This window comes from Sapajus apella, unplaced genomic scaffold, assembly GCF_009761245.1.
Source record: "Sapajus apella isolate SASKATOON/1434 unplaced genomic scaffold, GSC_monkey_1.0 scaffold118, whole genome shotgun sequence".
Lineage (NCBI taxonomy): Eukaryota > Metazoa > Chordata > Mammalia > Primates > Cebidae > Sapajus > Sapajus apella.
The window spans coordinates 3,012,188-3,038,612 of record NW_022437058.1 but is presented as its reverse complement, the minus strand read 5'-3'; the positions used below and the strand labels follow the sequence as shown (position 1 = coordinate 3,038,612).

The following is a 26,425-nucleotide window of genomic DNA, read 5'->3' as shown; positions in this document are numbered from 1 at the left end:
GATGCTATATTCTCTTTATTATTCTTTTTCCTTGAAGATTTTCTCTGTTGAGTCTCACACATCAGTTTTTCTAAATGAATTTAGAATTATTTTTTTAAGGCAAAGGGGAAAAAATGTCTAAATATGTCTAAATTGCAGTTGTGATTGGAATTTTATTAATTTTTCAATACAGTTTTGACATATTTATGATAGTAAATCTATCCGTGATGTGCTTGGCTTTTATTTTTGAGGGTCATTCTTTTTTTAATGTCTTTCAAGGAAATTTTGTGCTTTTCTGTACATTGGCCTTGGTCTTATATCTTTTTTCCCCCGTAACTATTTATAGCATTTATTCTTTTGAATGAGACCTTCTCCTTGTTTCTGTTGCAGTCTTGTTATTATAGTCTGTAGGAGAGTTATTAACTTTTTTTTTTTGAGGAGCCTTACTCTTTCGCCAGGCTGGAGTGCAGTGGCATGATCTTGGCTCACTGCAGCTTCCGTGTCTTGGGTTCAAGCGATTCTCCTGCCTCAGCCTCCTGAGTAGCAGGGACTAGAGGTGCATACCACCGCACTCAGCTAAGTTTTGTATTTTTATTAGAGATGGGGCTTCACCATGTTAGCCAGAATGGTCTTGATTTCTTGGTCTCATGATCTGCCCGCCTTGGCCTCCCAAAGTGCTGGGATTACAGGCGTGAGCCACTGTGCCCAGCCAAAAGTTATTAACTTTTATGTGCTTATTTCATATCTTGTCAGCTCTATTTGTGGTAATTATTGTTAATTTTCTTGTGCTTTCAGTTGAAAAGTATAATATCTATAGATAATTACCTACCACTAATGTAATTTTTATCTCCCCTGCAACATTTTAACCTTACATATTCATATTTTTTCATATTGGCTCAGGCCCTCATAGAATATTCATTTGTTAAGGTGAGCATGATCATCCTTATCTTTCTTTGACTTTGGTGGGTGCCTTTAATATTTTGCCAGTAATTATGATATTCAGGCAGTTCTCTTCTATTTCAACGTGTTAGGAGATTGCTTCTGTTTTTTAATCAAGAATAAGTGTTAAAGTTTGTCCAATGCTTTTAAAATATGTGTCAGGATTATAATTGATGTATGTTAGTGTTTGCCTTATTTAGCCTTTATTATATTGAGTTGTATTAATAGATTTACTAATGTTGCACTGGCCATACATTACTAGAATAAGCCCTACCTGGTCATTGTGGTTAGGGGTGGTATCATAAAGGAGATTGAGCTCTTAATTTTGTTTTGTGTGTGTGTGTGTGTTTTTTTTTTTTTTTTTTGGTTTGGTGTCAAGGCTATTTGCCTTCATAGAATGAGCTGAAAAGCTTTCCATGTTTTTCTATGCTATATACAGAACAAGTAATGTTACTTGAAAGAACTGTAGAATTTGACCATTTAACACCTTTTTGCATCTTGTATGGTTTTGTCATTGTTTTCTCACTTTCTTAGAATTAAAGTTTTAAAAATATGTGTTTTGATTTCTATAATGGCTTTTGGCTTAGCTGCCTATTCTGCCTCTTCTCGTTCTGTGCTGGTATTGTCTTAGGCCCTGTTTTTCTCCCCAGCTCCAGCCTCATGTTTCGGTACCTTTTGACACAGAGCATATGAACATTGTTTAGAAGTTGGTCAGAGAGCTTGATCTTAGAAGTATAAGTTGATGCTGCCTGTAAGTTTATATATATGGAAGGGGGTGGCTAAGATTGGTTTCATTGTTAAAATTACCCTGATATTTGTCCCAGAGTGTCTTTCTCTTTAATGGATTCTGAAATTGGGAATTTTCTGGAAGTCTTTCTGTCTTTGCAGTAGCATTTTCTTTTATGTGATCGTAGCTGTAGCTTTTCTTTTCTGGGCTAGTTCTTATCTCCATTTTTTCTTGTGAGCTCTCTTGATATTTATTAATGATACTTTTTATTATAACATTACAGTAGACTTAAATTTTTCAAACTATTTTTTGTGGTGATTCCTTGAGATTTTGAAGGACATGTAGAAACTAAGTACTTAATAGAATCCATTCATTTAATATGTTAAAAATCACAGACAGGTAGACTTTATCTTGAAGGCCATATAGTAAATATTATAGGTTTTGTGGGGCCATGTGGTCTCTGGTGCAGCTATACAGTTCTGACTTCATAGTATGAAAGCAACCATAGATGATGTATCAGCAAATGTGTATGGCTCTGTTTCAATACTGCTTTATTTATGCATACCAAAATTTGAGTTTCATTTGATTTTTATGCATTATGAAACAATATTTTTATTTTGATTTTTTGTTTTTTCCTCCAGCCATTTAAAAATGTGAAAACCATTCTTAGCTCACAGGTTGTACCAAAACAGGCAGTGGGCCTGATTTTTCTTTCAATCTCATGTGTCTTCTATCTTCATTTTCCCCGTTGTTTAGAATTAATTCTTCACTTCTTTTTATAATGTTTAAGAAATTTCACTTCAGTTCTAATTTGAACAACTTGATGCACGCTTGGCTCATGTCTTTTTCATTGGGTTTTGCTGCTTGGAGACATAATGATTTTAATTTCAAGGTCTTTGCTTTGATAGGGAGTTTAAAATATTGTATCTTGGGGTTTTGTATTCTCGGTAAAATTTGGGGGATAAGAATGGAACATAAACTTTGCAAATGAATAGGGAGGTGGGAGAAGGAGTAGTAAGAAAAAACTAAACAAAATGAAAGATAAGTTCATCCAATCTTAAAAAAATGTAAAGAGAAAAAATAGCATAAACTTAGAACATATTAAATAGCAAGATGTTGAAGTAAGTCCAGTAGTCACTATTAATGTCAGTTGATTAAACTTGCTATTTAAAGACAGATACTCAGATTTGAATAAATAATTGACATCAGCTGAATATTGTTAATTATAGCCACATCTGGTGTACCTCTTTTTGTACCAGAAGATTACTAGCCAAAAGAAAGATACAACCTCAGTTCTTCCTTCCTCAGAAGAAAGAATTCAGCTGAGGGGCTTAAGGCGAGAGGAGAGACTGAGGCAAGTTTTAGAGCAGGAGTGAAAGTTTATTAAAGGAGCTTTAGAGCAGGAACGAGAAGAACTTGCACAAGGGTCAAGTAGGCGACTTGAGAGATCAAGCATGCCATTTGACCTTTTGACTTGGGGTTTTATATGTTGGCATTCTTCTGGGGTCTTCTGTTACACCTCCTGTGATTCCTCCCTTGGGGTGGGCTATCTGCCTGCGCGGTGGCCTGCCAGCCCTTGGGAGGGGCTGCATGTGCAGTGTGTTTACTAAAGTTGTTTGCTTGCCTACTTGAGACAATTCCCTGCTTTGCAGTCCAGTGTTCCTAGAGGGAGGTCTTCCGCCATTTTGCCTCTCAATGTATGTGCTCAAGTGCACTTGCCCAGCTCCTGAGACCCTTTTGGGAAGCTGCTGATCACCAGTTTCAGATATTTCTGTCTGCTAGGAGACTGCCTTTCTCTGGTGCTGGCTGTGACCAATTATTGTTTTAGAGAGACAGTTAACCACTTGACCATCATATGGTCACCTGACATTCCTGGTTTTGTGTGTGTGTGTGTGTGTGTGTGTGTGTGTGTGTGTGTGTGTGTGTGTGGTGTGTGGTATGTGTGGTGTGTGTGTTTTTTGGGCGGGGAGTCCTCTTCAGCTCTTCTTGTGTCTGACTAGCTATCTGCTGTAACAGTACTTGAGGGGAATTTACAACATTAAATCCATAAGTTAGCAAGGAGATGTCACTGACGGTAAATAGCTAAGCATTACCTTAAAAAGATTTTTAAAAGTTTTAAGTTCAAAGCATGTTGAACTAAAGCAACAATACAAGGATCAGAAATGAGTAAAATGGAAGACAGAGATGCAGTACATAGGGTCAACACAAGGCCATGCCCTTTACAATGGAGCAAAAAGTGTTTAACAATATATATTACGAATGAAAAAAAGGTGTGATTATAGATACAGGAGAGATTATAAAGATAAGAAAATACTGGGAAAAAACTTTATGCCAATAAATATGAAATTTCTGTCTCAAGAAGAAATCATGAGCTGGAATAGTCATGTAGCCAAAAGAGGGTCCAGCTTCTTGCCACTTATATAAAGAACCCAAAATAATAAGAGTGAGGTCTGATTAAAAAAAAAAAAAAATGTTAATTTTATTAGTCCTTGCTAGCAAGGGGGAAAGTGGCCAGAATCCTTTTCAAAAATTGCCATTTTCCAATTTCTGGAGAGAGTGCAGGGGTTTAAGGAGAAGGGCTTGGAATGCAGGCGCGGCAAGGGGGCTGGGAGGTGCCCAATGACATGACTTGCTCCTATGGCTTATCTTGAATTATTGTTCCATCTGGTGAAGGGGCCAGCACCATCTTGGGCCCAACCCGGTTACAAATCAGTCGCAGTCAATCTTGCTGTCAGTCTCTAGCTGGGAGTAACTCTGGCCTTAAAGTAATCTCCTGCTGGGGAGAGAACTCTGGAGGTACCTGGTTTGTATCAGGATTTGGCCCCTGAAGCTTCAAGGAAACATATGACCAGTTAAGTGAGCAGGGTGTGAGCTTAACAAGCATCCAGGTAAATACATGTGCCTCAGGCATGAAAGTATAAGGTGGGAAAGGGAGGGGAGTGGCGTTTTAAAGTACATTCCGAGACTGTATTTAAAAACAAAAGAAAACACATCTGTAGGTTTTCTCAAAGCTATGTCTTGAGACTAGGGGGAAAAGAGGAAAGGAAAAAAAGTTATAAAATGCGATTTGAAACTAAGCTGCATGGTTACCGTCATCTACTCGCTGAAGTGATCAAACCAGTTGTTACAATAAACTTTTTCACAGAGAAAGCACCAGACCAAGTTAGAGATTTACTTTTCAAATGTTTTACCCAATGCATAAGGAACAGATTCTTACAATCTTATACAAACAGTTCCACGGGATAGTAAAGTGAGAGTTTACTTCTAACTCATAATTTCAGACTAGTGAAGTCTTTATACCTAAATCCAACAGAAACAATGGAAGAAAGGAATAGGAGGAAACAGCCTCACTTGTGAGCATACAGGAAATCCAGCCAGTTGCAACAAAAGACCAAGTTGGGCTTTCTTTCCCAGGAAGGCAATGGTGGTTTGGAAGGCACTGGAAAATTGGCTAACTCATGCTGTTAGCCAATTAAAATAAAATTGTATGTGTATCTCAGTGGATTGAGGAAAAAGTATTTGAGAAATATCAACATGTATTCATGGAAAATGTTCTCAGCGCACTAGGAATAGAAGGAAACTTCCTTAGCCTGATGAAAGGTATCTCTTTCTTAATAATAAAAGATTAGAAGTCATCTCCTAAAATCAGGAACAAGACAGGAGGACCTACTGTCACCACCTCTGTCCTATATTGTTCTGTAAATTCTGGTTTGTGTATTAGGCAGGAAACAACAGTAAGGACTGAAAAAAGAAGAAATAGCAGAGTCCTTCTCATGTGGGTTGACTGTCTCCATCAAAAAGCTAAAAGAAGCAATACATTATTAGAAATAAGAGTGGCACAAGATGGCTGGAAATAATACCCATGTTAAAAATAATTGATTGCCTTTCTTTATATCAGCAACAGACAAAAAATGTCAAGTAAGGATACCCTGGACAGTAGGAACAAAAATGGGTCTTAGGAATACATTTAGCATATATAGAAAAATTACAAAACTTTAACATAAGATGTTTGAAAAAATAAATGCAGACAAGTTATTCTCTTGCATAGGAAGATTTAGTATTAAAAAGATGATTCTCAAAAATGATGTAATTCAGTGTAATTACACCTAGACTCTCAGTTTTGAATTTGTGAGGAACTTGATGAGCAAAAAGAGACCCCCAGATAGCCAAACTCATAAAAAAGAAGAAAATGAAGCATCTTGCCATTTCAGCATTCAAGATTTATTATAATGACATAGAAATGAAGATGGTATATTATTGGCTTTGAGATAGACAAGTATGACATTGAGTTGGAATATAGAACCCCCAAACAGACCACCCAAGTGGGGAAGCTGATACGTGACAGAGGTGGCATTGCAGATCACTGGGGAATGGCAAAGACTCAACGTGTAGAAATAGAAACCAAAACTTTAATGATCTTAACAGTCAAGAGTTTCTTAAAACATAAAATGTGACACATAAAAGGAAATGGCGATCAATTTTACTAAATTAAACTTAAGAACATCTATTCATGAAAAAATACTGTAAATAAAGTAAAAAAAAAAGACTGGGAGAAAATACTTGAAACATAATTGCCAAAGGATTCATGTGTGCATTGATAAGTGCATACAGGAATCAGTGCATGCATACATGTGCACAGCCTTGAAGTCAGCAGGAGGACATGATAGAAAAACATTTCACACAGAGGTAGAGGAGTGAGGGCAGACATAGGAAAAGATGGTCAGCCACAGTAGTAGCCATAGACATACAATTAAGACCAGAGTGGGATGCTGTTTTATATCCACCAGATTAGTCAAAAATTCCTAAGCCAGGAGGTCTTACTAAGAGTTAGTGAGTTAAGTGGATTACCAGGCAGGAAGATTTATACTTCTAATGGGAGTTGAACTGGTATAACTGCTTAGGAAAAGTATTTGATACTGTCTTTCAAATTTGAATGTCCACATTCCGTAAGACTCAGTAGTTCATTTTTTAAGGAGGTATTTACATAGAGCGATGACTTAAAGACTGTTTTTATTGGACTCGTAGTAAGAAATATATCTACCTCTCGCCCAGTAAACACATAGGGGTGGGAAAGTATCAAAGGTTATGGTTCTTTTGTCTGTACACTCCAGTTTGATACTACCCTATGTCATTAAAAAAAAAATTCCTCATCTTGACTAGCTTATGAATGGGTTGGTACTTGGATTTGAAACTACATTATTCTGCAGACATTTTGCACATGTGTCCTAGGTTAACTTACATTGTTAATAGAAAAAGCTGAAAAACAACCAAATTTCTATGAGAGGAGAATGGATAAATGTTTTGGTATATTTATACAATCAGACAGTAAAGAGCAGTGTACATAAATGAACAATACACACATGTACCAATGTGGACAAATCTTGGAAACATGATTTAAAAGTATGACTTATTTTTTATAAAAATAATGGCGTTCAAAGCTAAACAGTTTGTGTTTTGGGATTATATGTGTGTAATGAAATCATATATGTATACATACACACAGACTTTACAAGGGTGGTTATCTTTGGTTTGGAATTCAGGTGGAAGGATAGTTGAAGAGCTCAGTGGCAGACAGGTGTTAGTTCTGACCTAGATCAGCTTTGAGTGTGATTGTATTGGAGTTTGTTATGATTATGCTTCATTACATATATATTAATATATTCTTTATATGTGTCAGATAAGATCAATTTTAAAAATATTTATCTTGAGACCCGCAGACATTTCTTATGTTATTTACTGAATTTTTTTTCTTACTGTCAGCTGAAGAATGACAAGGTTCGCAACTTTGGAAAGGAGTGCTTTATGTCTCATAAAGGGTTACAGTGTGCAAGGTGGCCATTCCAACAGGCTGGGAAGCACAGTCTCTGGCCAGAATCCAGAAACTTGCACTTTGAAGGTGGGGCAAAGGGAAAAGGAATGTATGCTGAGCAGGGTAGCCAGGTATACATAGTCAGTAAGCTATAGGAGGAATCATGAGTATTTATGAAAGGAGAAACCGGCACATGCGCAGTTGAGCTTCAGGACTTTCCATAGGACCTGTGTTTAACAAATAATAGCTAGAGGGTGGAGTCTTGGGCCTTCTGATGTCAAAATATGAAGAAGAGGGCAGGGCACAGTGGCTCACTCCTGTAATCCCAGCACTTTGGGAGGCTGAGGCGGGCAGATCACCAGGCCAGGAGCTCAGGACCAACCTGGCCAACATGGTGAAACCCTGTCTCTACTAAAAAAATACAAAAAAATTAGTGGACATGGTAGCGCATGCCTGTAATCCTAGCCTGTGGTGCCAGCCACCTGGAAGACTGAGGTAGGAGAATTGCTTGAACCTGGGAGGCAGTGGTTGCAGTGAGCCGAAATCATGCCACTGCACTCCAGTCTGGACGACAGAGTGAGACTCTTATCTCAAAAAAACAGAAAAGAAAAAAAAGATGGTTTCCTTTGTTAGATGAGCTTGGCTGTTAGGCGGCTATGCCACCTTGCTCCTGGCCAAATAAATCACCCCTTCCTTCTCCTCTCCAAAAAAAAGAAAAAAGAAAAGATGAAGCAGAGGACATGAAAACCCCCATTGTGCCTCCTCTGTAATCTGGCCAGAACCACCCTGTGGTTGTGGTCTCTTATCAGGAAGAAATGCTGGTTGGTTATTTTGATGGAACTGTAGAAGCCCAGGGCAGTAGTCAGGCTGTTGGTTGAAATCAGCAGTGGCATCTTGCAAGGGCTGGTTTCATTTTAGCCCTTGGGGAGAAAGCCTAATGGCGGCTATTGCGGGGAGGCGGTATAACCAAGTATGTCGGACCTCCCATCACATCATAGCCAGGAACTCAGCCTCTGAGGTTTATCTGGGGTGCCCTTGGCCAAAAGAAGGTCAGTTCAGTTGGTTGAGGGGTTAGAATTTTTTTTAATTCCTCATTATTTTTAAGGAAAGCCAAGATTTTACATTTCTAGAAAAATATCTCTTGGGCTCTTTTTTTTTTTAAGTGTTTTTTTCTTCTTCTTGTACTTTGAGAAAGGGTCTTCCTGTATCCCCGAGGCTGGAGTGTAGTGGTGCGATCTCATCTCACTGCAGCCTCAACCTCCGGGGCTCAAGTGATCCTCTCACCTCAGCCTCCTGAGTAGCAGGGATAGGCACCAGCACACCCAGCTGTTTTGTGTTTTTTGTTTCATCATGTTTCCCAGACTGGTTTCAAACTCCTGTACTCAAGTGATTGTCCCGTCTTGGCCTCCTGAAGTGCTGGGATTACAGGCATGAGCCTCTGTTCCTGGTTCCCTAGTTTTAAGGTTTTTGACCTTAAAATTTTTCTTAAAACTTTTTCTCTCTGATGGGGGAGAAAAATCCTTCTACAGGCTAGAGTGCAGTGGCATAATCTTGGCTCACTACAACGTCCACCTCCTGGGTTCCAGCGATTCTCCCACCTCAGCCTCCTGAGTAGCTGGAACTACAAGTGTGTGCCATCACGCCTGGATAGTTTGTATTTTTTTGGTGGAGACACGGTTTTACCATGTTGGCCAGGGTGGTCTCCAATTCCTGCCTTCAAGTGATCGCCCCATACCTTGGCCTCCCAAAGTGCTAGGATAATAGGCATGAGCCATGACTCTCAGCTTAATTTTCAGAAATTTTGTGAGCTGGCTGTTAAACCATAGACATCTTGAAATTGTGGCAGCATTAGTACTGATAGAAATCAGGGTTCACCCCTGTCTGTTGGGTACTACTTTTCCCTCTTTCCTCCTGCTATATTTATGTTTTCTACAACTGGAGAATTGCTGGATCTGAAAGCAAATGTACTTTGTTTTTGGCCATGGTGTTTTCCTGTACTCTGTGTGTTTTTAATGAAAGCAAGTTCTTTCATTAGGAAACTTAAAGACAAGACTTATTTGAAAGCTCTTCTATTTTATTAAAATAAAGATCAGAAAGCAGGTCTGTATTTCAGAGTCACTAAATTTACTTTATTGTTCTTAGCATCTTAGAAAGTATGTTCTTAAAGAGTAACTCTAATCCTAGAATAAAATTTAATTCTTTTGTTCTTTAAAAAAAAGTAATATGACTTTTTCAGATGTTTCATTCAAAGGAAATGGTGCATTTTTAGATTTCTAATATGTTAATCATTGTTACAAATCCCTTTCCCTCTTTAAATTTAGGTTGCCTGGGTTGGAAGCAATAAACCGATTATTTTGAAATATTAGGCATCAGCAAGTCTACACAGCCATGAAATGATCAGGATCTATTAACAGCTGTTGTTTCTTAACTCACTATTCCTTCTAGGGCTTCCTGGTGTGCACCTTTCTTCCAGTGGTTCTTGGTGACAGTGTTTACATCACTATTGGGACCCCACATTGTGCACATTAGCACTATAGGATATGTGCAGTGGACATATTAATTATGTCACTGAGGGCCATTCTTGCCTTTAGTAGCATTTAAGTTATATGGTATTTCATGATGAGATAGAAGACATTTTTAGAATTCTTTAAGTAGAAACTCTGAAGGGATAGACCTAGTTTTCTCAAGTTGAGACATCAAAGAATTGTTACCTAATGATAAAGAAATATTTAAAATAGGTTTTCATTAGAATTTTAGATTACAGAATTTAGTATGAGGCAATGATGTTTTTGTAAATGATCTTCCACAGTAATTTTTTTGAAATGCCAGCACTCATAACTTCCTTTTTCTTTGATGAAATAAAATTGCAAAAGCTATAGTTTAGCTGTGTAAATGCAAAGCTGAATTGAAATACAGGTAATTATGTTAAAGGATGCAGCTTACAACATTCATCTATTTAACAAATCTTTTTCTTAACATTTTGTTATAAGGCTTTATAGAAATAAATAATTTAATTTCGGAAAATTTCAGTCTGGTTATCTGCTGTTCATGTGATTGAAAATCTACTGTCCATATGCTTTTTTCTATGAAAAAAGCTGTCTCTGTGAAATACAAAGAACATCTTCATATAACTGAATGAAAAATCTGATGTAGGGCTGGCACGGTGGCTCATGCCTGTAATCCCAGTACTTTAGGAGGCCAAGGTGGGTGGATCACCTGAGGTCAGGAGTTCGAGACCAGCCTAACATGGAGAAATGCCATCTCTACTAAAAATACAAAATTAGCTGGGCGTGGTGGCATATGCCTTTAATCCCAGCTACTTGGAAGGCTGAGGCAGGAGAATTGCTTGAACTGGGAGGTGGAGGTAGTGGTGAGCTGAGATCATGCCATTGTACTCCAGCCTGGGCAATGAGAGTGAAACTCTGTCTCAAAAAAAATAAGGAAAAATCCGATGTAACTTTTGTGGTATAAACCTCTTTTTAAGCAGTGCTTCTGATTTTTTGTTAGCATGTTTTTCAATTTGAGAATTGGGATACATTTGAATGTTATTATTGAAAGGCTCAAAGTAACACAAAACAAGTCACTAATAATTAACAAACCCACTATAGTAAAATAGATGCATATACATATCAGACTTTTGTCTTGGCCTTCTGCAGAGGTTTAATATTGGAATCAAACTCTTCCTGTCCTAGCCTAGCTATCTTTGTATAAATGAGTGTTCTTTAATGTTTTGGTAACCTACATCATCTATCTTTCTGTCATCTATATCTTAAGCTTGCAGTTTCCATTATGCTTCAGAATATATTGATACTCTTAGGATGTCACAAGATCTGCCCAGTTCAACATTTTCTCAAAGATATTGCCATAGGATGACGTTTATTTTGTTGTAGAAAGTGTAAATTTTATACATTATTAAAATGCGATGAACTCTTGAATTGTTTTGGTGTAAGTTTATTGAAGCATACGGATCTTGATCTCTTGATGTGGAGTCAGAAGATATGGATTCTCTCTACCATCTGGTACTTTCCATATCTCCCCATTGCAAGAATCATGAGTTGTTTTTTTCTTCACTTGTACCTAGTGTCTAGTAATGGGCACATGGTAGCTACCTGGTTGAAAGGGCAAATTGGCTTATATTTTATTGGTGTAAACATGTTAGCCATACTGTAGTTATTTCATCTTATCTTCAGGTTGAACTTTCTCCTGCAATCCCTTTCTGCCTGCCTCTACCTAAAATTCCAAGAATCCTGCTCAACTTGCAGAGTTTGATCCTCTGATCCTCTGTCTTTTCTATCCAAGCTCCTGCTGTCTTAGGATGTGACTGAGAATGATAGAATGAACATGAGTGGAGCAGTTGTTGGACTGTCTATGGTGACAGCTGACCCTTTGCTAGATTGGGGTGGGAAGTCTTGCTCAGGAGTTGAAGTTTGATATGTAAAGATAGTGATGCTTAGTGGACATCCATGTGCAGATGAATTTGGAGTTGAGGCAAGTTGACCCAGGTGAACTTGGGAGTCAGAATGTTGATGCTGTGTGAAGCCATGACCACTGGGTGAGGCGCTTGGGGGGTTACTGTAGAGAGAAAAAAATAGAGGCTAAAGTGAAAGAGGTAGCTAGAGAAAGGTCAGCCAGGGTAGGGAGGTAGGAAGAAAACAATATTATTACTGTTTTGTGTGTTTATTTTACGTTAGATCCAGGGGGTACATGTGCAGGTTTGTTACATGCATATATCGTGTAATGGTGAGGTTTGGGCTTCTAGTGAACCTGTCACTCAAATAGTGAACGTTGTATACAATCAGTAATTTTTCACCTCTCACCCCCTTCACCACCGTCCTCTCCTGTGGAGTCCCCAGTGTCTGTTATTTATATCTTTATGTTCACGTATACCCATTGTTTTGCTCCCACTTATAAGTGAGAACATGCAGGATTTGATTTTCTGAGTTATTTCACTAAGGATAATGACCTCCGGCTCCATGGTGCAGCAAAAGACATATTTCATTCTTTTACTATGGCGGCATAGTATTCCATGGTGTATATATACCACATTAGGAAGAAAACAGTATTCCAAAAGCCAAGTGAAGAAAATATTTCAAGAAGGAGAGTGTGATCAAATGCTGCTAACAGGCCAAATAAGATGAACAGTGAGAATTGACTACTAGGTCTTTGATACAGTTTGGATATTTGGCACCACTCAAATCTCATGTTGAATTGTAATCCCCAGTGTTGGAGGTGGGGCCTGGTGGGATGTGTTGGAATCATGGGAGTGGATCCCTCATGTCTTTGTGCTCCTCACCTCAGGTGATCCACCTGCCTCTGCCTTCCAAAGTGCTGGGATTACAGGCTTGAGCCACTGTGTCCAGCCAGCAATTCTTAAAGTAATACATCTAAGATAACAGTTCAGGCAGGGAGCGGCACTTTGGGAGCTGAGGTGGGTAGATCACCTGAGGTTAGGAGTTCGAGACCAGCCTGGCCAACAGGGTGAAACCCTGTCTCTGCTAAAAGTACAAAAAATTAGCGGGGCATGGTGGCAGGCACCTGTAATGCCGGATACTCAGGAGACTGAGGCAGGAGAATCGCTTGAACCTGGGAGGCAGAGGTTGCAGTGAGCCGAGAATGTGCCATTTGCACTCCAGCCTGGGCAACAACAGCGAAATGCTGTTTCAAAATAAAGAATTGCTTAATAAAGAATATTTTCAGTTTGCAGAATTTTTTTGTCAATCTGACAATTTGACCTAAATTGTTTATGTTCACCGTCTTTTTTGTTTGAGGGTCGAAGAAATTTCTAAAAATATGTAATTAATGTAGTTTATTAGATTCAATCCAGAATATATTTTACTTTTTATTTTCCTAATTTGATATAATTATTAGAAATTGGAAGTGCTGAATTACGGTGTGTGAAAGATTAATTGGTAGAACGTTTTGCTGTCTTTGTTTTCTGCACAGTGACTTACAGATCTTAATTTTAGTTTTCTTTATCCTCTTGCCAACAATGTTAGAGAATGAAAACAAGCCTCTGGGAGTCAATTCTTTTCTCTTATGAATTGTTAACATCCCTCTCCTTTTGAATCATAGTTCAGTATATAGTTTTCTTGTTTTTAGGGGCAGTGTCTCACTCTCTTGCGCAGGCTGGAGTGCACAATAGTGCACAATCATAGCTCACTGTAGCCTTGAACTCCTGGGCTCACATGATCCTCCTGACCCAGCCTCCTGAGTAGATAGGACTGCAGGTGCATGCTGCCATTGCTGGTTAATCTTTTTCTTAGTGGATGGATGCAGGTTCTTTAAATATATTGATATGTTTGCTATTAGACTAGTCATTTTGCTTGTCTGTGCCTTCTGATTTTGGCGATTTTACTTTTTAAAAATAATTTAACTATGTTAGGTGCTTCTCTGGTTTGTTCTGTGTGTGGGTTTACTCTAATAATGTTGAAGGTTGTATTGTGGCACTACCTTGTTGTCGTTATTACACTTACGTCGTGTACTTGATCCACTGTTTCTGTAGAAAGTTCTACTGACTTTCTACTATGAGTCATGACAGAATTTATATATTTTCTGATTTAAATTCTTCCCTCCCACCTTTCTCTTCACCCACTTTTTTAAGTGTTTGTTTTCTTTATACAGTAGTACACCCCTTATTATTAGGGGATGCACTCCAAAACCCCTAGTGGATGTCTGAAACCACAGATAATACCAAATGATAAAGCACACACCTGTGATAAAATTTAATTTGTAAATTAGACATAGTAAGATATTAACAACAATAACTAATAATAAAATAGACCAATTTATAACAATATTCTATAGTAAACATTTTATTAATGTAGTCTCTCCTTCAACATATTTCACTGTACCGTACTTACCCTTGTGTTGAAGAAGGGATGGAGCAGGATAGTATGAGATTTTGTCATGCTACTCAGAATGGTGTGTCATTTAAAACGTATATGTTATTTTTGGACTTTTCCATGTAATATTTTCGAACTACGGGTTGACCATAGGTAACTGAAACCTCAAAAAGTGAAGCCGCACACAAGGGGAGACTACTATAATTTTAAATTTACTCATACCTCTGTTACTTGGTGTACAAGTTTTAAATTATATCTCTCCATCAGCCCTTGTTTATGAAAGCTCAAGAAACCAGGGTACTTTCTTTTTTTGGCTTTATGATTTTCAGATCAATTAGATCATATAATTCTTTAAATAGCTTTATCGAGGTATAATGACATAAAATAAATTGCCCATATTAAAGTGTACAATTTGGTAACTTTTGACTTGTGAAAACAGCACCATAATCAAGATAATGAATATGTCCATGACCTCCAGAAATTTCCTCATGGCCCTTTGCTAATCTCTTTCTTTTGCCCCTCCTTGCTACCCTCAACCTATCCCCAGGCAATTACTGAACTTGCTTTGTATCACCATAATTTCCATATTTTTGAATTTCATGAAAATGCAACAGTAGGTTTTAATTTTTTTTTTTTTTTCCCCTGGTTTTTTTTTTTTTTTTTTTTTTTTTTTAATTAGTAGTTCTTTCTAATTGCTGAGTAGTATTCCATTGCCCAGGGCTACTACATAAAAGACATTTGGATTGTGTTCAGTTTTGGCTGTTACACATAAAGCTACTACAGACATTTGTGTGTTAAGTCTTCACTACCCATACATTTATGGATCAAGTTATGGCCATTGCTTTCTCCGTAGCATTTTCAATGTAGTGGATCAGTGTCTTTGTACTATGGATGGTGAGATTGTCAAGTTCCCTGTGGATTAGCTTACGTATATGGAGCTCCTCAAACAATATCGTGTGTGTAAATCAACTGAGTTAAAATGTACATTGTTAAAAATGTAGATCCTGCTTCAGTGGGTCTGGGATAGGACCTGGGATTCTACATTTCTTTTTTTTTTGAGACAGAGTTTCGCTCTTGTTACCCAGGCTGGAGTGCAATGGCGCGATCTCGGCTCACCGCAACCTCCGCCTCCTGGGTTCAGGCAATTCTCCTGCCGCAGCCTCCTGAGTAGCTGGGATTACAGGCACACGCCACCATGCCCAGCCAATGTTTTGTATTTTTAGTAGAGACAGGGTTTCACCATGTTGACCAGGATGGTCTCGATCTCTTGACCGTGTGATCCACCCACCTCGGCCTCCCAAAGTGCTGGGATTACAGGCGTGAGCCACTGGGCCCGGCTAGATTCTACATTTCTAAAAACCTTACAGGCTATGCTAATCCTGCTGTTCTACAAACCATACTTTAAATAGCAAGGTTACAGAGCCTGAGATTTAATGAAGCAAGGCAGTAATAGTGAGGTTTTCTTTCCTGCCAAGTAAAAGTAAACTACTTATAGTATGCTATCTTTTTATCAGAAACGGAAGTGACTGCATTTACCATGTTAAGCACCATTTTAAATGCCAAGAGTTTTGTTACATGTGGAACAACAATCAACAGAAGTCATTACTCAGTTCTGCTAATAATTGTAACCTTCGAGATAAGATTGCTCAGTGGACATGGACCACCCTGCCAGCTGGTCATCTGCCAGCTGGTCATCTATGCATTTCCCTTAGGGAGGGTTTATTTGATTTGGAATTTTGGTAGGAAGGAGATACTCTGGGGTTAGCCCTTTTTAGTTTAATAGCCTATAGAGTCATGTACTGGGAGGCACTGCCGTGCTGTGGGTTTGGGGGTTTCCAGAGAAAACTGCAGTCAGAACTCGATTCCAGTCAACTGACTGGTGCTTTGCATCTAGTTCCCAAGGTTACCCCAGCTGAACCCGGTGAACTGTGGTGTTGCTGTACGTCTCAAGAAATTAGTGGCGCACAGAACCAGTGTGTTGTTGGGCTTCCTACTGAGTTTTAGCATATCTCTTTTCTCAGGTACATGGTCAGAAGTCCTTAGGGGAAGGATGGAAGGAGGGCTTTCATTGTTGAGGATCTGGGGTGTGAGAACTAGTAATAGGCAGTAATGGTTAAGAGCAAGACCTTGGAACCAGATAGCCTGTGCTCAAACTGTACCACGCACGTAACAGCAATTCCATTGTGCCTTAGTGTGTTCTCATCTAGAGATTGAAAGTCATAAGAGTTCTTATATCATAAAGCTGATAGGATGTTTAAGTAATATTTGTAAGATTCTTAGGACAGTGGCCATACATAGTAAAAACTTTATAATATTTGCTAGATACATAAGCATTTATGTAGAAAGGTAGGAAGGCAGATGGGGAAATGATCGGCTTGGAAAAATTAAGCAACTTTTCACAGGTCTCACAGTGGTAATAGGGGTGGATTTGAGCCAGGATTTGACATTTGAACTCTTTACAGTTGTATTCTGTAGCCTCCATTAAATCATTCAGCATGGTATCTGGCATATATTTGATAAAGCAGTGACTGAATTTAGGACTTTATCACTTTACTAATTTGTTGAGATGTGAAATGTCAGCATAAGCATAGTATACCAATTTAACATCCCTGAACTCACTAGACTATGTGTGTGATGTTCTGGCTTGGGTCATGTTAGTAATAAAGTAGTGAATAAGCTTATATGTAGTATATTATTGATCTTCAGTTATATTAAAGAATAGGTCCGTTTTAATAACTGAATTGCTTTTTTTTTTTTTTTTAACTTTTCCTGGACATAGGTACATATGAATTCCTTTTTAAGAAATTATAGGTGTTCTCTTATAATTGACTAAGAAAGTCACCATCTGATTTATATCATATCAGATTGTTTTATAGACATTCTATCATGTTGTTTTAAAGATGCTAAAGGAAATAATATCCTGGTGGTGCATTAAAATAATGTATTGCTGAATTTTTCACTCAGGGCTTGTTTTGTTATTGTAATTTTTTTTTTAAATTCAGTGATGGGAGTGGGAGAATATACATTAGGATGAAGGTAAAATTTTAGCTGACATGGAAGGTAATTCGTTGTAATTTTCAGTTAACTTTGATTTTATTTCTATGTTTCTTGAAATATTTTAATATTTAGACTGCTAACATAGTACTACGTAGGGCCTTTCCATTGAAATACTTGATTTCACTGCTTTCTGTAGGAACACTCTTCTTCAAGCAAAAAAGCAAATTTAGAAATCATGCATCTGACAGTCACATTTTTCTTTAATAGTCAAATTGTTTCTATGTTTCTAGAAGCATACAAATAACCTACATTATGTGTTGTATTTATTTGAGAGCTGAGAGTAGATACTTCAATTTTCCCCGCTTTGATAGTCCCTTGACTCCGGTTATTGTAGGCCGCAGATCCTGTAGACTACTCAAGTGTACCAGAGGCCTTCCTTACAGCTGCTTTTTTTCCTCTCAAAATAGCAAACTGTTCAATTGTTTGCTTTAATTATATTTTTAGGAGCGTTTCAAAGGATTATTATCTTCTTTGTCATACCTGGCTCATTTCCTGGTACGAAACTCAAAATAGTATCTGATCCTATTGGTTGCATAACCTACTGAGCCATAATTTCTTCCTCTTGCTGTTGGGAATAGCCATTGCTCATTGGATTTGCAGTTTCTGTTTCATTTATTTGTGCTTATATACAACTGTCATTTTGCTATTCCTTTAGATCTTTGAAATTCATAATTTACTTTCTAAAGATGTGTTTTATTGTGTTCCCGCTATGATTACTAGGATTGTTTTTTTCTTTTTTTTGGAGACGGAGCCTCGCACTGTCGCCCAGGCTGGAGTGCAGTGGCGCACTTTCGACTCATTACAACCTCTGCCTCCAGGGTTCAAGCGATTCTGCTGCCTCAGCCTTCCCAGTAGCTGGGATTACAGGCCTGTACCACCACGCCTGGCTGATTTTTGTATTTTTAGTAGAGATGGGGTTTCACCATGTTGGCCAGGCTGGCCGTGAACTCCTGAGCTCTAATGGTCTGCCTGCCTCGGCCTCTTAAAGTGCTGAGATTAGAGGCTGAGCCACTGTGCCCAGCTCCTCTTTGATTATGAATTGCTACCAAGTAGAAGAAATACTCGATGTAAAACAAACAAACAAACAAACAAAAAACACATATATCAGGTAACTATGAGACTAGCATGTGCTTTGAGATGATGCATATTTTCCTGGGTAAAATTTACTACGACGACATCTTTTAGGGAATAATTAGGATGATGTAAAACTTTAGAGTTTCTAATATTATAAAATGGCTAATATTTAATTATCTACTGAATCCTAATCAAGCTGTTTTACTCAATTATTTAGTTGGAAATATTTTGTAGACAGCTTTCTACAATGCTAATTTATGTTAATGAATAATTTAAAGTACCATTGCTTAACCTATTTAATGATTTGAAAATATTAGTATCCCATTTTTCTAATGGGATGTGATTTTGGGCGATAGTACCTTTTTAAAATCCACTTTCTGTTACATATTAACGTTGGCCAGCCTAGGGTCACATTCCCATAGTCAGAAATAAAATTAATACAAAGAATTCTGCTTTACAGAATAACTAATAAAACGAGTCACTTGTTCAACTCGTTATGAAAATGAAATCTATATGTCATAATTTACAAAAGTTGTATTAAAATAATACTCAGTTTCTAGACTCAAGAAAGTTCAGTTTTTAGTTCTGTGACTGGCTGACCTTTCTCCAGGCATGCTTGTGAGCAGACTCTCAGGGCATCTTGCCTCTGAAGTGGAAGAGCCTGATTGCTTTCCAGCTTCCAGTCACAGTGTTAGGGCTCCTCACTAAATGACAGCTCATGGGCCAATGCCACAGCAAATACTTGGACAGTTTCTTTCTTGTTTGAGCAGATGTCACTTCTTTGAATGAGACTGTGTCATTCTTAGCACTCAAGTAGGCCATAAAGGATCATAAATTTCACAATTATGTGTTAAGTCATTTCAATTTGAACTTTCTGTGAACCAAACATCTTGTGAAAGACTTCTGGCTCTAAGATTAAGAAATCATAGAACTGTGATTCTGTCAATTCAAAACAAAAAAATATTTATGAAAGTAATTCAGTAATATGGGAGGGTTTAAAGATATTGTGCATTCATATGATGGAACACTGTACAGTAATTATATAAAGTTTTTGAAGAATAATGAAGGAAATGGTTATATTTTGTTAAAGGTAAAAGGGATGCAAAAGTCTGTATATGATCTCCCATTTAAAACATAAATTCACAGAAAAAAATTTAAAATGAATTACAGAGTGAGATAATGATCTTATTAAGGAAGCATAAAATTTTTCTTTCAATTTCAGCTAACCTTCCAGTGCCAACGATTGCAGCAATAGATGGACTCGCTTTAGGTGGTGGTCTTGAACTGGCTTTAGCTTGTGATATACGAGTAGCAGGTGAGAGTTAATCCTGTTAAAAACATAATTTTTAAATGTGAAGTTTGTGTTTATTCTTCAGGTAATTTCAAATATTTTATTCTACTTCCTGTGTTGAGTAGAACATTTTCAAAAAGTTACTGGTTGGGTTTAATGGTGTTTTCAAAATTCCCACTTGAAAAAAGTCTTTTGTTGTTTCTTGCCAGGATTTGGGTCAGGCAGAACTGAGTTTGAATCTTAGGTCCTGAACCAGGCGTGTGGCTCACACCTCTCTAATCCCAGCTCTTTGGGAGGCTGAGGTGAGCAGATCACTTGAGCTTGGGATTTTGAGGCCATATTGAGCCGTGATCATGTCATTGCACTGTAGGCTGGGTGACAGGCGGAGAACCTGTTTTAAAAAAAAATTAGGAAAAGAAAGAAAAAAAGGAAAAGAATCTGAGGTCCTCCCCTTTTTAGGACAATATCTTCCTCAGGAAATAGGGGAAATGACTGTTGCTGTTGTGAAGATGATGCGATTAATCTATGGATGTTAGCCCAAGCACTAAATCACCATTAGCTACAGTGGTAATAACTTAATCTCTTTGAAGTCCACTTTCTTCTGAATGGTTTTCTGAGGATCTCATGGATTGAGTAGGAAAACAGTGAAAACAGTTAGTGCTAACCGCTGACTGTGTGCAGCCCAGGCACGCAGTGTTACTCTAGCGCTTGACATGCGTTCACTCACTCCATCTGCCTAACAGCCCTGAGAGCAGGCACTTTGGAGCATTGGAGGGAACTGGAGAAGAGAGCCGGGAAGCAGCAAGCTCCAAAGAAGTGACTGAACTGAGATTTGAACCCAGACTATTTGGCTACAGCCCAGACCCCCCTTACTTCATGAAAGCAACATAGGCTGATCTCCCATGTTTATAGTTGTGGACACTGTATTCCATAGAGACTCAGCTCTGCCTGTGTCCTTGGGCTCTGAGGCTGAGAACTGGGCAAAACAGCACAACATATGTAGTCACTGTTCTTCTTTTGCTTTCCATTTTCACTGCTGATGTGGCTTCATGTTAAAAACAGAGCTGCCAAGGCAGAAGGATTGATTGAGGCCAGGGGTTCAAGACTAGCCTGGGCAGCATAATGAGACCTCGTCTTTGCAAAAGATTTTTAGAAAAATGTAGAGTCAACATAATTCAGTTTCTTGGGATTTCTGGTTGCTAGTCCATGTGTACTTTTTTCTCCTTTTTACTTTATTTTAGGACCCTATTTTCTTGTAATGAAATCACTGGATTTTAACTTGAAAAGCTAAGGTACATCTAATCCATTTCTGAAGGAATACACATTTTGGAAACTAGAATATGGAAAGTAGCCTAAGTACATTTGGATATGCAAATAAAGAAGTAATTAAGATGTTTTAAAGTAGCTGTGAAACAGACATGAAAAGAAGAACCCTGTCCAGCTGTCAGAATAGTAAAACTATTTGTCAGAGGGTAACTAAAGACTTGGTCTTGAAAAGTTGCCATATGTGATATAAGCTATTAAGCTCTTTGGTGTGGGGGACTATATTCAGGAAGCTGAAGAATTTGGACTTGTCAGTATCTGACAAGTCCTGAATAATTAATGGATCTAAGCCTCCAAATATGACTTGGCAATATCAGGTCTAATAATGGAGTTACAGCCCTGGTCTTATGCATCAAAAATTAATTCACTGCCAGGCAGTTTTTCACAGAAAATATTGTGTGACTCTCCTATTATATGTCATTTAGAGTGTTTACTTATTTCCATAACAATGCTTTAGAAGTGATTTTTTAAGAATTTGTGATATCAGTTTCGTAAATAATATTTTTAGTGTATCTCATAACTTTTTCAAGTAGTCATATTTGAATGTGTTGATATGGATGATACTTAATTTTCTTTCTTTCATTTTAGCTTCCTCTGCAAAAATGGGCCTGGTTGAAACAAAATTGGCAATTATTCCTGGTGGAGGTATGAGTTGTTCACGCCTATTTCTCAAATCCTTGATGTGTTCCTAGAAACGGGGCATAAGACAAAATCATGTTAATTGGAAGGGCAACATTTTGGGTAAAGAGACTAAGGGTATATTGTTTGCATCTCTAGCAAAGTCCCCATTCAAGTTACAGGCATACCTAAGAAATTTTTCCCACTGCGATGAAACAGATATTGCAATAAAGCAAGCCACACAAGTTTTTTGGTTTCCCAGTGCATGTAAAAGTTATGTTTACACTATCTTCAGTCTGTTAAGCATGCAGTACCATTATGTCTAAAAATACAATGTACATATCTTCATTTAAAGATACTTTATTGCTAAGCATTTTAATGGTCATCTGAGCTTTCAAGGAATCTTAATCTTTTTGCTGGTAGAGGGTCTTGCCTTGATGTTGAGACTGCTGACTGATTACAGTGGCAGTTGCTAGAGGGTGGAGGTGCTGTGGCAATTTCCAAAGACAGCAGTGAAGTTTGCCACATCAGTTGACTCTTCCTTTCACAAAAGATTTCCCTGTCGCACGCACTGCTGTTTGATAGCATTTTATCCTAATTCTTTCAAAATCGGAATCCATCCTCAAACCCTGCCACTGGTTTATCAAGTAAGTTTATGTAGTACTCTAAATCCTTTGTTGTCATTTCTGCAGTGTTCATAGCATCTTTATCAGGAGTAGATTCCGTCTCAGGAAACTGTTTTCCTAATTCGTCCATGTATTAGTCCATTCTCATGCAGCTAATAAAGACATGTGACACTGAGTAATTTATAGAGGAAAGAGATTTAATGGACTCACTGTTCTTCATGGCTGGGGAGGCATCACAGTCATGACAGAGGGTAAAGGAAGAGAAAAGGTATGTCTTACTTGGAGGCAGGCCAGAGAGAATGAAAGTCAAGTGAAAGGAGGGACCCCTTATAAAACCATAAGCTTTCCTGAGACTTGTTCACTACCACAAGAATAGTATGGGGGAAGCCACCTTCGTGATTCAGTTATCTTTCACCATTTCCCTCCCACAACACGTGAGAATTATGGGAGCTACAATTCAAGATGAGATTTGGGTGGCAACACAGCCAAATCATACCAATCCACAAGAAGCAACTCTCCATGCGTTCCAGTTTTATCATGAGACTATGGCAATTCAGGCGCATCTTCAGGCTGCTCTTCTAATTCCATTTTTCTTACTTCCACCGCATCTGCAGTGACTTCCTCCACTGAAGTCTTGAATCCCTCCAAGTCATCCATGAAGATTGGAATAGTCTTCTTCCAAACTCCTGTTAATATTGATATTCTGGCCTCTTCCCATGAATCATGAATGTTCTTAAAGGCATCTGGAATGGCACATCCTTTCCATAAGGTTTTCAATTTAATTTGCCCAGATCCCTAAGAGGAATCACTATGTATGACAGCTATATGAAATATGTGTGTGTGTGTGTGTGTGTGTGTGTGTGTGTGTGGCTTACTGCAACCTCCACCTCCCAGGTTCAAGCAATTCTTCTGCCTCAACCTCCATGGGAGATGGCTTCTTTCCTTAAACCTCACGAACCAGCCTCTTCTACCTTCCAAACTTTCTTCTCTCTCAGACTTAACTCTAGACTTAAAGAGAGTTAGGGCCTTGCTTTGGATTAGGCTCTGGCTTAAGGGAATGCTGTGGCTTGTTTGGTTTTCTTTACTTACCTTAAAACTTTCTCCATATCAGCAATAAGGTTATTTTGTTCTCTTGTTATTCCGGTGTTCTTGGGAGTAGCACTTCTAACTGCCTTCAAGAAATTTTGCTTTGCGTTTGCAACTTAGCTAGCTAGTGCAGGAGGCCCAGCTTTTGGCTGGTCTCAGCTTTTGACATGCCTTCCTTACTAGAAATGATTAACATTTCTAGCTTTTGATTTCTGGTGAGAGACGTGTGGATCTTTGCTCTACTTAAACACTGCAGAAGCCACTGGAGGGTTATTCATTGGCCTAATTTCAATACTGTTATGTCTAAGGGAATAGAGAGACCCAAGGAAAGGGAGAGAGGTAGGGGAACAGCCAGCTGGTTGAACAGTCAGAATACATACATTTATTGGTTAAGTTTGCCATCTTCTGTGGGCATGGTTCATGGTCCCCCAAAACAATTACAGTAGTATCATCAAAGATTAATGTTCACAAGTTACCGTAAGAGATATAATAATGAAAAAGTTTGAAATACTGTGAGAATTACCGAAATGTGGCTCAGACATGAGGTAAGCACATGATGTGGAAAAAAATGGCACCAATAGTCTTGCTTGATACAGGGTTACCATTAATTTGTAAAAATGCAGTTTTTGTGAAGTACAATAAAGGGAAGCACAATAAAATGAGGTATGCCTCTATGCCCTATTTTTAGTTTATGTAGGCAGTGAAGATGGTGGTTCTTAAGTTTCAAATTACTGTGCTAAATTACTGTTGTCACTGTTTGGATCTGTTTTCCTAAAGGATTACACAAACATTTTGAAGCTTTTATGAGTGCCTTTTAAAAAATTTATTATTATTTTTTTGAGACGGAGTCTCACTCCATTGCCTAGGCTGGAGTGCAGTGGCGCCATCTCGGCTCATTGCAACCTCCACCTCCTGGGTTCAGGCGATTGTCCTGCTTCAGCCTCGCAAGTAGCTGGGACTACAGGCTTGTGCCACCATAACCAGCTACTTTTTAGTATTTTTAATAAAGATGGGGTTTCACTGTATTGACCAGGCTGGTTGTGAATTCTTGACCTTGTGATCCACCCACCTCGGCCTCCCAGAGTGCCAGGATTATAGGTGTGAGCCACCGTGCCCAGCCTTATGAGTGCATTTAAATGTGTGTGTCCTCATCAACAGCTTCATGCAGTTGGTGAAACTCCAAGTGGAAGAAGAAGAGAGGTGGCCGGGTGCCGTGGCTCACGCCCGTAATCCCAACATTTTGGGAGGCTGAGGCACTGGATCACTTGAGGTCAGGAGTTTGAAACCAGCGTGGCCAAGATGGCAAAACCCCATCTCTACTAAAAATACAAAAATTAGCTAGGTGTTGTGGTGTGAGCCTGTAATCCCAGCTACTTGGGAGGCTGAGGCAGGAGAATTGCTTGAACTCTGAAGGTGGAAGTTGCAGTGAGCTGAAATTGTGCTGCGCTCCAGCAGCCTGGGTGACAGAGCAGACTCTGTCTCAAAAAAAAAAAAAAAAAAAAGAAGAGAGGGTTTCCAGGCTTTGTACCCCCTTGCTTCTCTTCTCATGTTTCTTTGCAGTGGGACAAAAGTTGGGGTTAGTGGGTAGCCTGAACTTAGAGCTAAGCAGGTGTCATTTCTTCTATTCCTATGAAAACAATAGATGAGCGTCTGCTCTTGAAAGAGCCATTTAAGAAAACGTCTTTCCAAAATTGATTATGAAATCTTGCATCTTCCAATAAATCTGAAATTGTTGGTCTTTTGATTCAGAGAATTTGGAGGCATTCCCATTTTGTGAAGTCATTCTTTCAAAAAGTAGATTTTGTTTAAGGTTATGCATGTTGTAGTAACCTTCCTTGGAACCTTTTTTTTTTTTTTTTTAAACATGGAGTCTCACTCTGTTGCCCAGGCTGGACTGCAGTGTCACAATCTTGGCTCATGGTATCTTATATATCCTAAAAGATGCTTGGAGTACGAATGAAACAACAATAACAATGTAAATATTAAAGTCAGTGTTGAACATGGCAGGCAGGTTTGCATATGAATTGGTTAAAATTGTATGGTTAACCTTATCATTATAAGAGTGTTTATTCTGATTATATATAGGTAGAAATTAAAAACAGGTTACAGTGAAATTGAAGACTGCCAAGATCAACGTGTAAGACTCCCTATGTTTTCTACTTTGGCAATTCATAAAAGTGTTATTCTTGTAGGCCAAAAGCATTTAATATATATTTATTCTATTATGTCTCCCTTTTTCACTATGACTAATAAAAACACTAGAGGGATTTGTAAGAAAATTGATCCATTTAAAAAGAATTCCCAGAAAACTATGTGAAATAAAGCAAAATTTAGAAAAAGGGTGATGTGACGTGTTTCTGAAATTTTTTTGAGAAGTAAGCATTAATTGGTAGTCAGGATGTAACTAATCCTAGAAGATAGAAAGATAGTGGCTATAGTGGATTGAATGACCTGCTCCCTTTACCCCTCACCCGCCTAAACACACACCAAGAGATGTCAGCCTGGAAGGAAAAGGGTCTTTGCACTTGTAATTAGGGATCTCAAGATGAGGTATTCTGGATTATCTGAGAGAAGTTTACATCCAAAGACAAAGGGTCCTTATAAGAAAGTGGAAGACACAGAAGAGAAGGTGATGTGAAGACAGAAACAGAGTGGAGTAATACATCCACAAGCCAAGGAATGTGCCAAGGGTTGTTGGCAGCCACGGGAAGCCAAGGAAGAAGGCACGGAACAAATTTTCTCTCAGAGCCTCTCAGAGGAACCGGTACTGCAGACACCTTGATTTTGAGTTTCTAGCCTCCAAAACTGAGAAAGAATAAATTTCAGTTGTTTGAACGCAACAGGTTTGTGGTAATTTGTTATAGCAATGAGTACAGCAACTTTTTGACAATGTTTACATAATTTGGGGGGACAGATGGGGGTTAGTAGGTGGCAGAAATTTGGGGTGGGAGCAAGATGAACTTGGTAATTTGGATATTTTCTGTCTTGATCATGAAAAGTTTTGTGTTACAACTACCAGAAGGTACAGAGCAGTGTTTGTTTTGATTAGATGAA

General features: G+C 38.4%; 1 protein-coding gene and 1 long non-coding RNA gene across 5 annotated transcripts in view; one reads left to right on the top strand and one right to left on the bottom strand.

Annotated features, from left to right (window-relative positions):
* AUH (AU RNA binding methylglutaconyl-CoA hydratase) overlaps positions 1 to 26,425 on the top strand; it is a 135,940-nt gene that overhangs the window by 38,745 nt on the left and 70,770 nt on the right. For 3 of the 4 annotated variants that reach the window (XM_032260454.1, XM_032260456.1, XM_032260457.1), the window contains 2 exons: positions 19,650 to 19,742; positions 21,630 to 21,686. The exons of the other annotated variant lie outside the window; for it this stretch is intronic. In XM_032260454.1, the coding sequence (XP_032116345.1) occupies positions 19,650 to 19,742; positions 21,630 to 21,686 (150 nt within the window). The remainder of the gene's footprint in view (positions 1 to 19,649; positions 19,743 to 21,629; positions 21,687 to 26,425) is intronic. 4 annotated transcript variants of the gene reach the window in all.
* On the bottom strand, positions 920 to 23,358 carry LOC116538208. The gene is made up of 3 exons (XR_004263554.1): positions 23,288 to 23,358; positions 9,053 to 9,061; positions 920 to 930 (listed from the first exon to the last, which is right to left on the bottom strand). It is a non-coding gene; the product is annotated as an uncharacterized LOC116538208 (long non-coding RNA).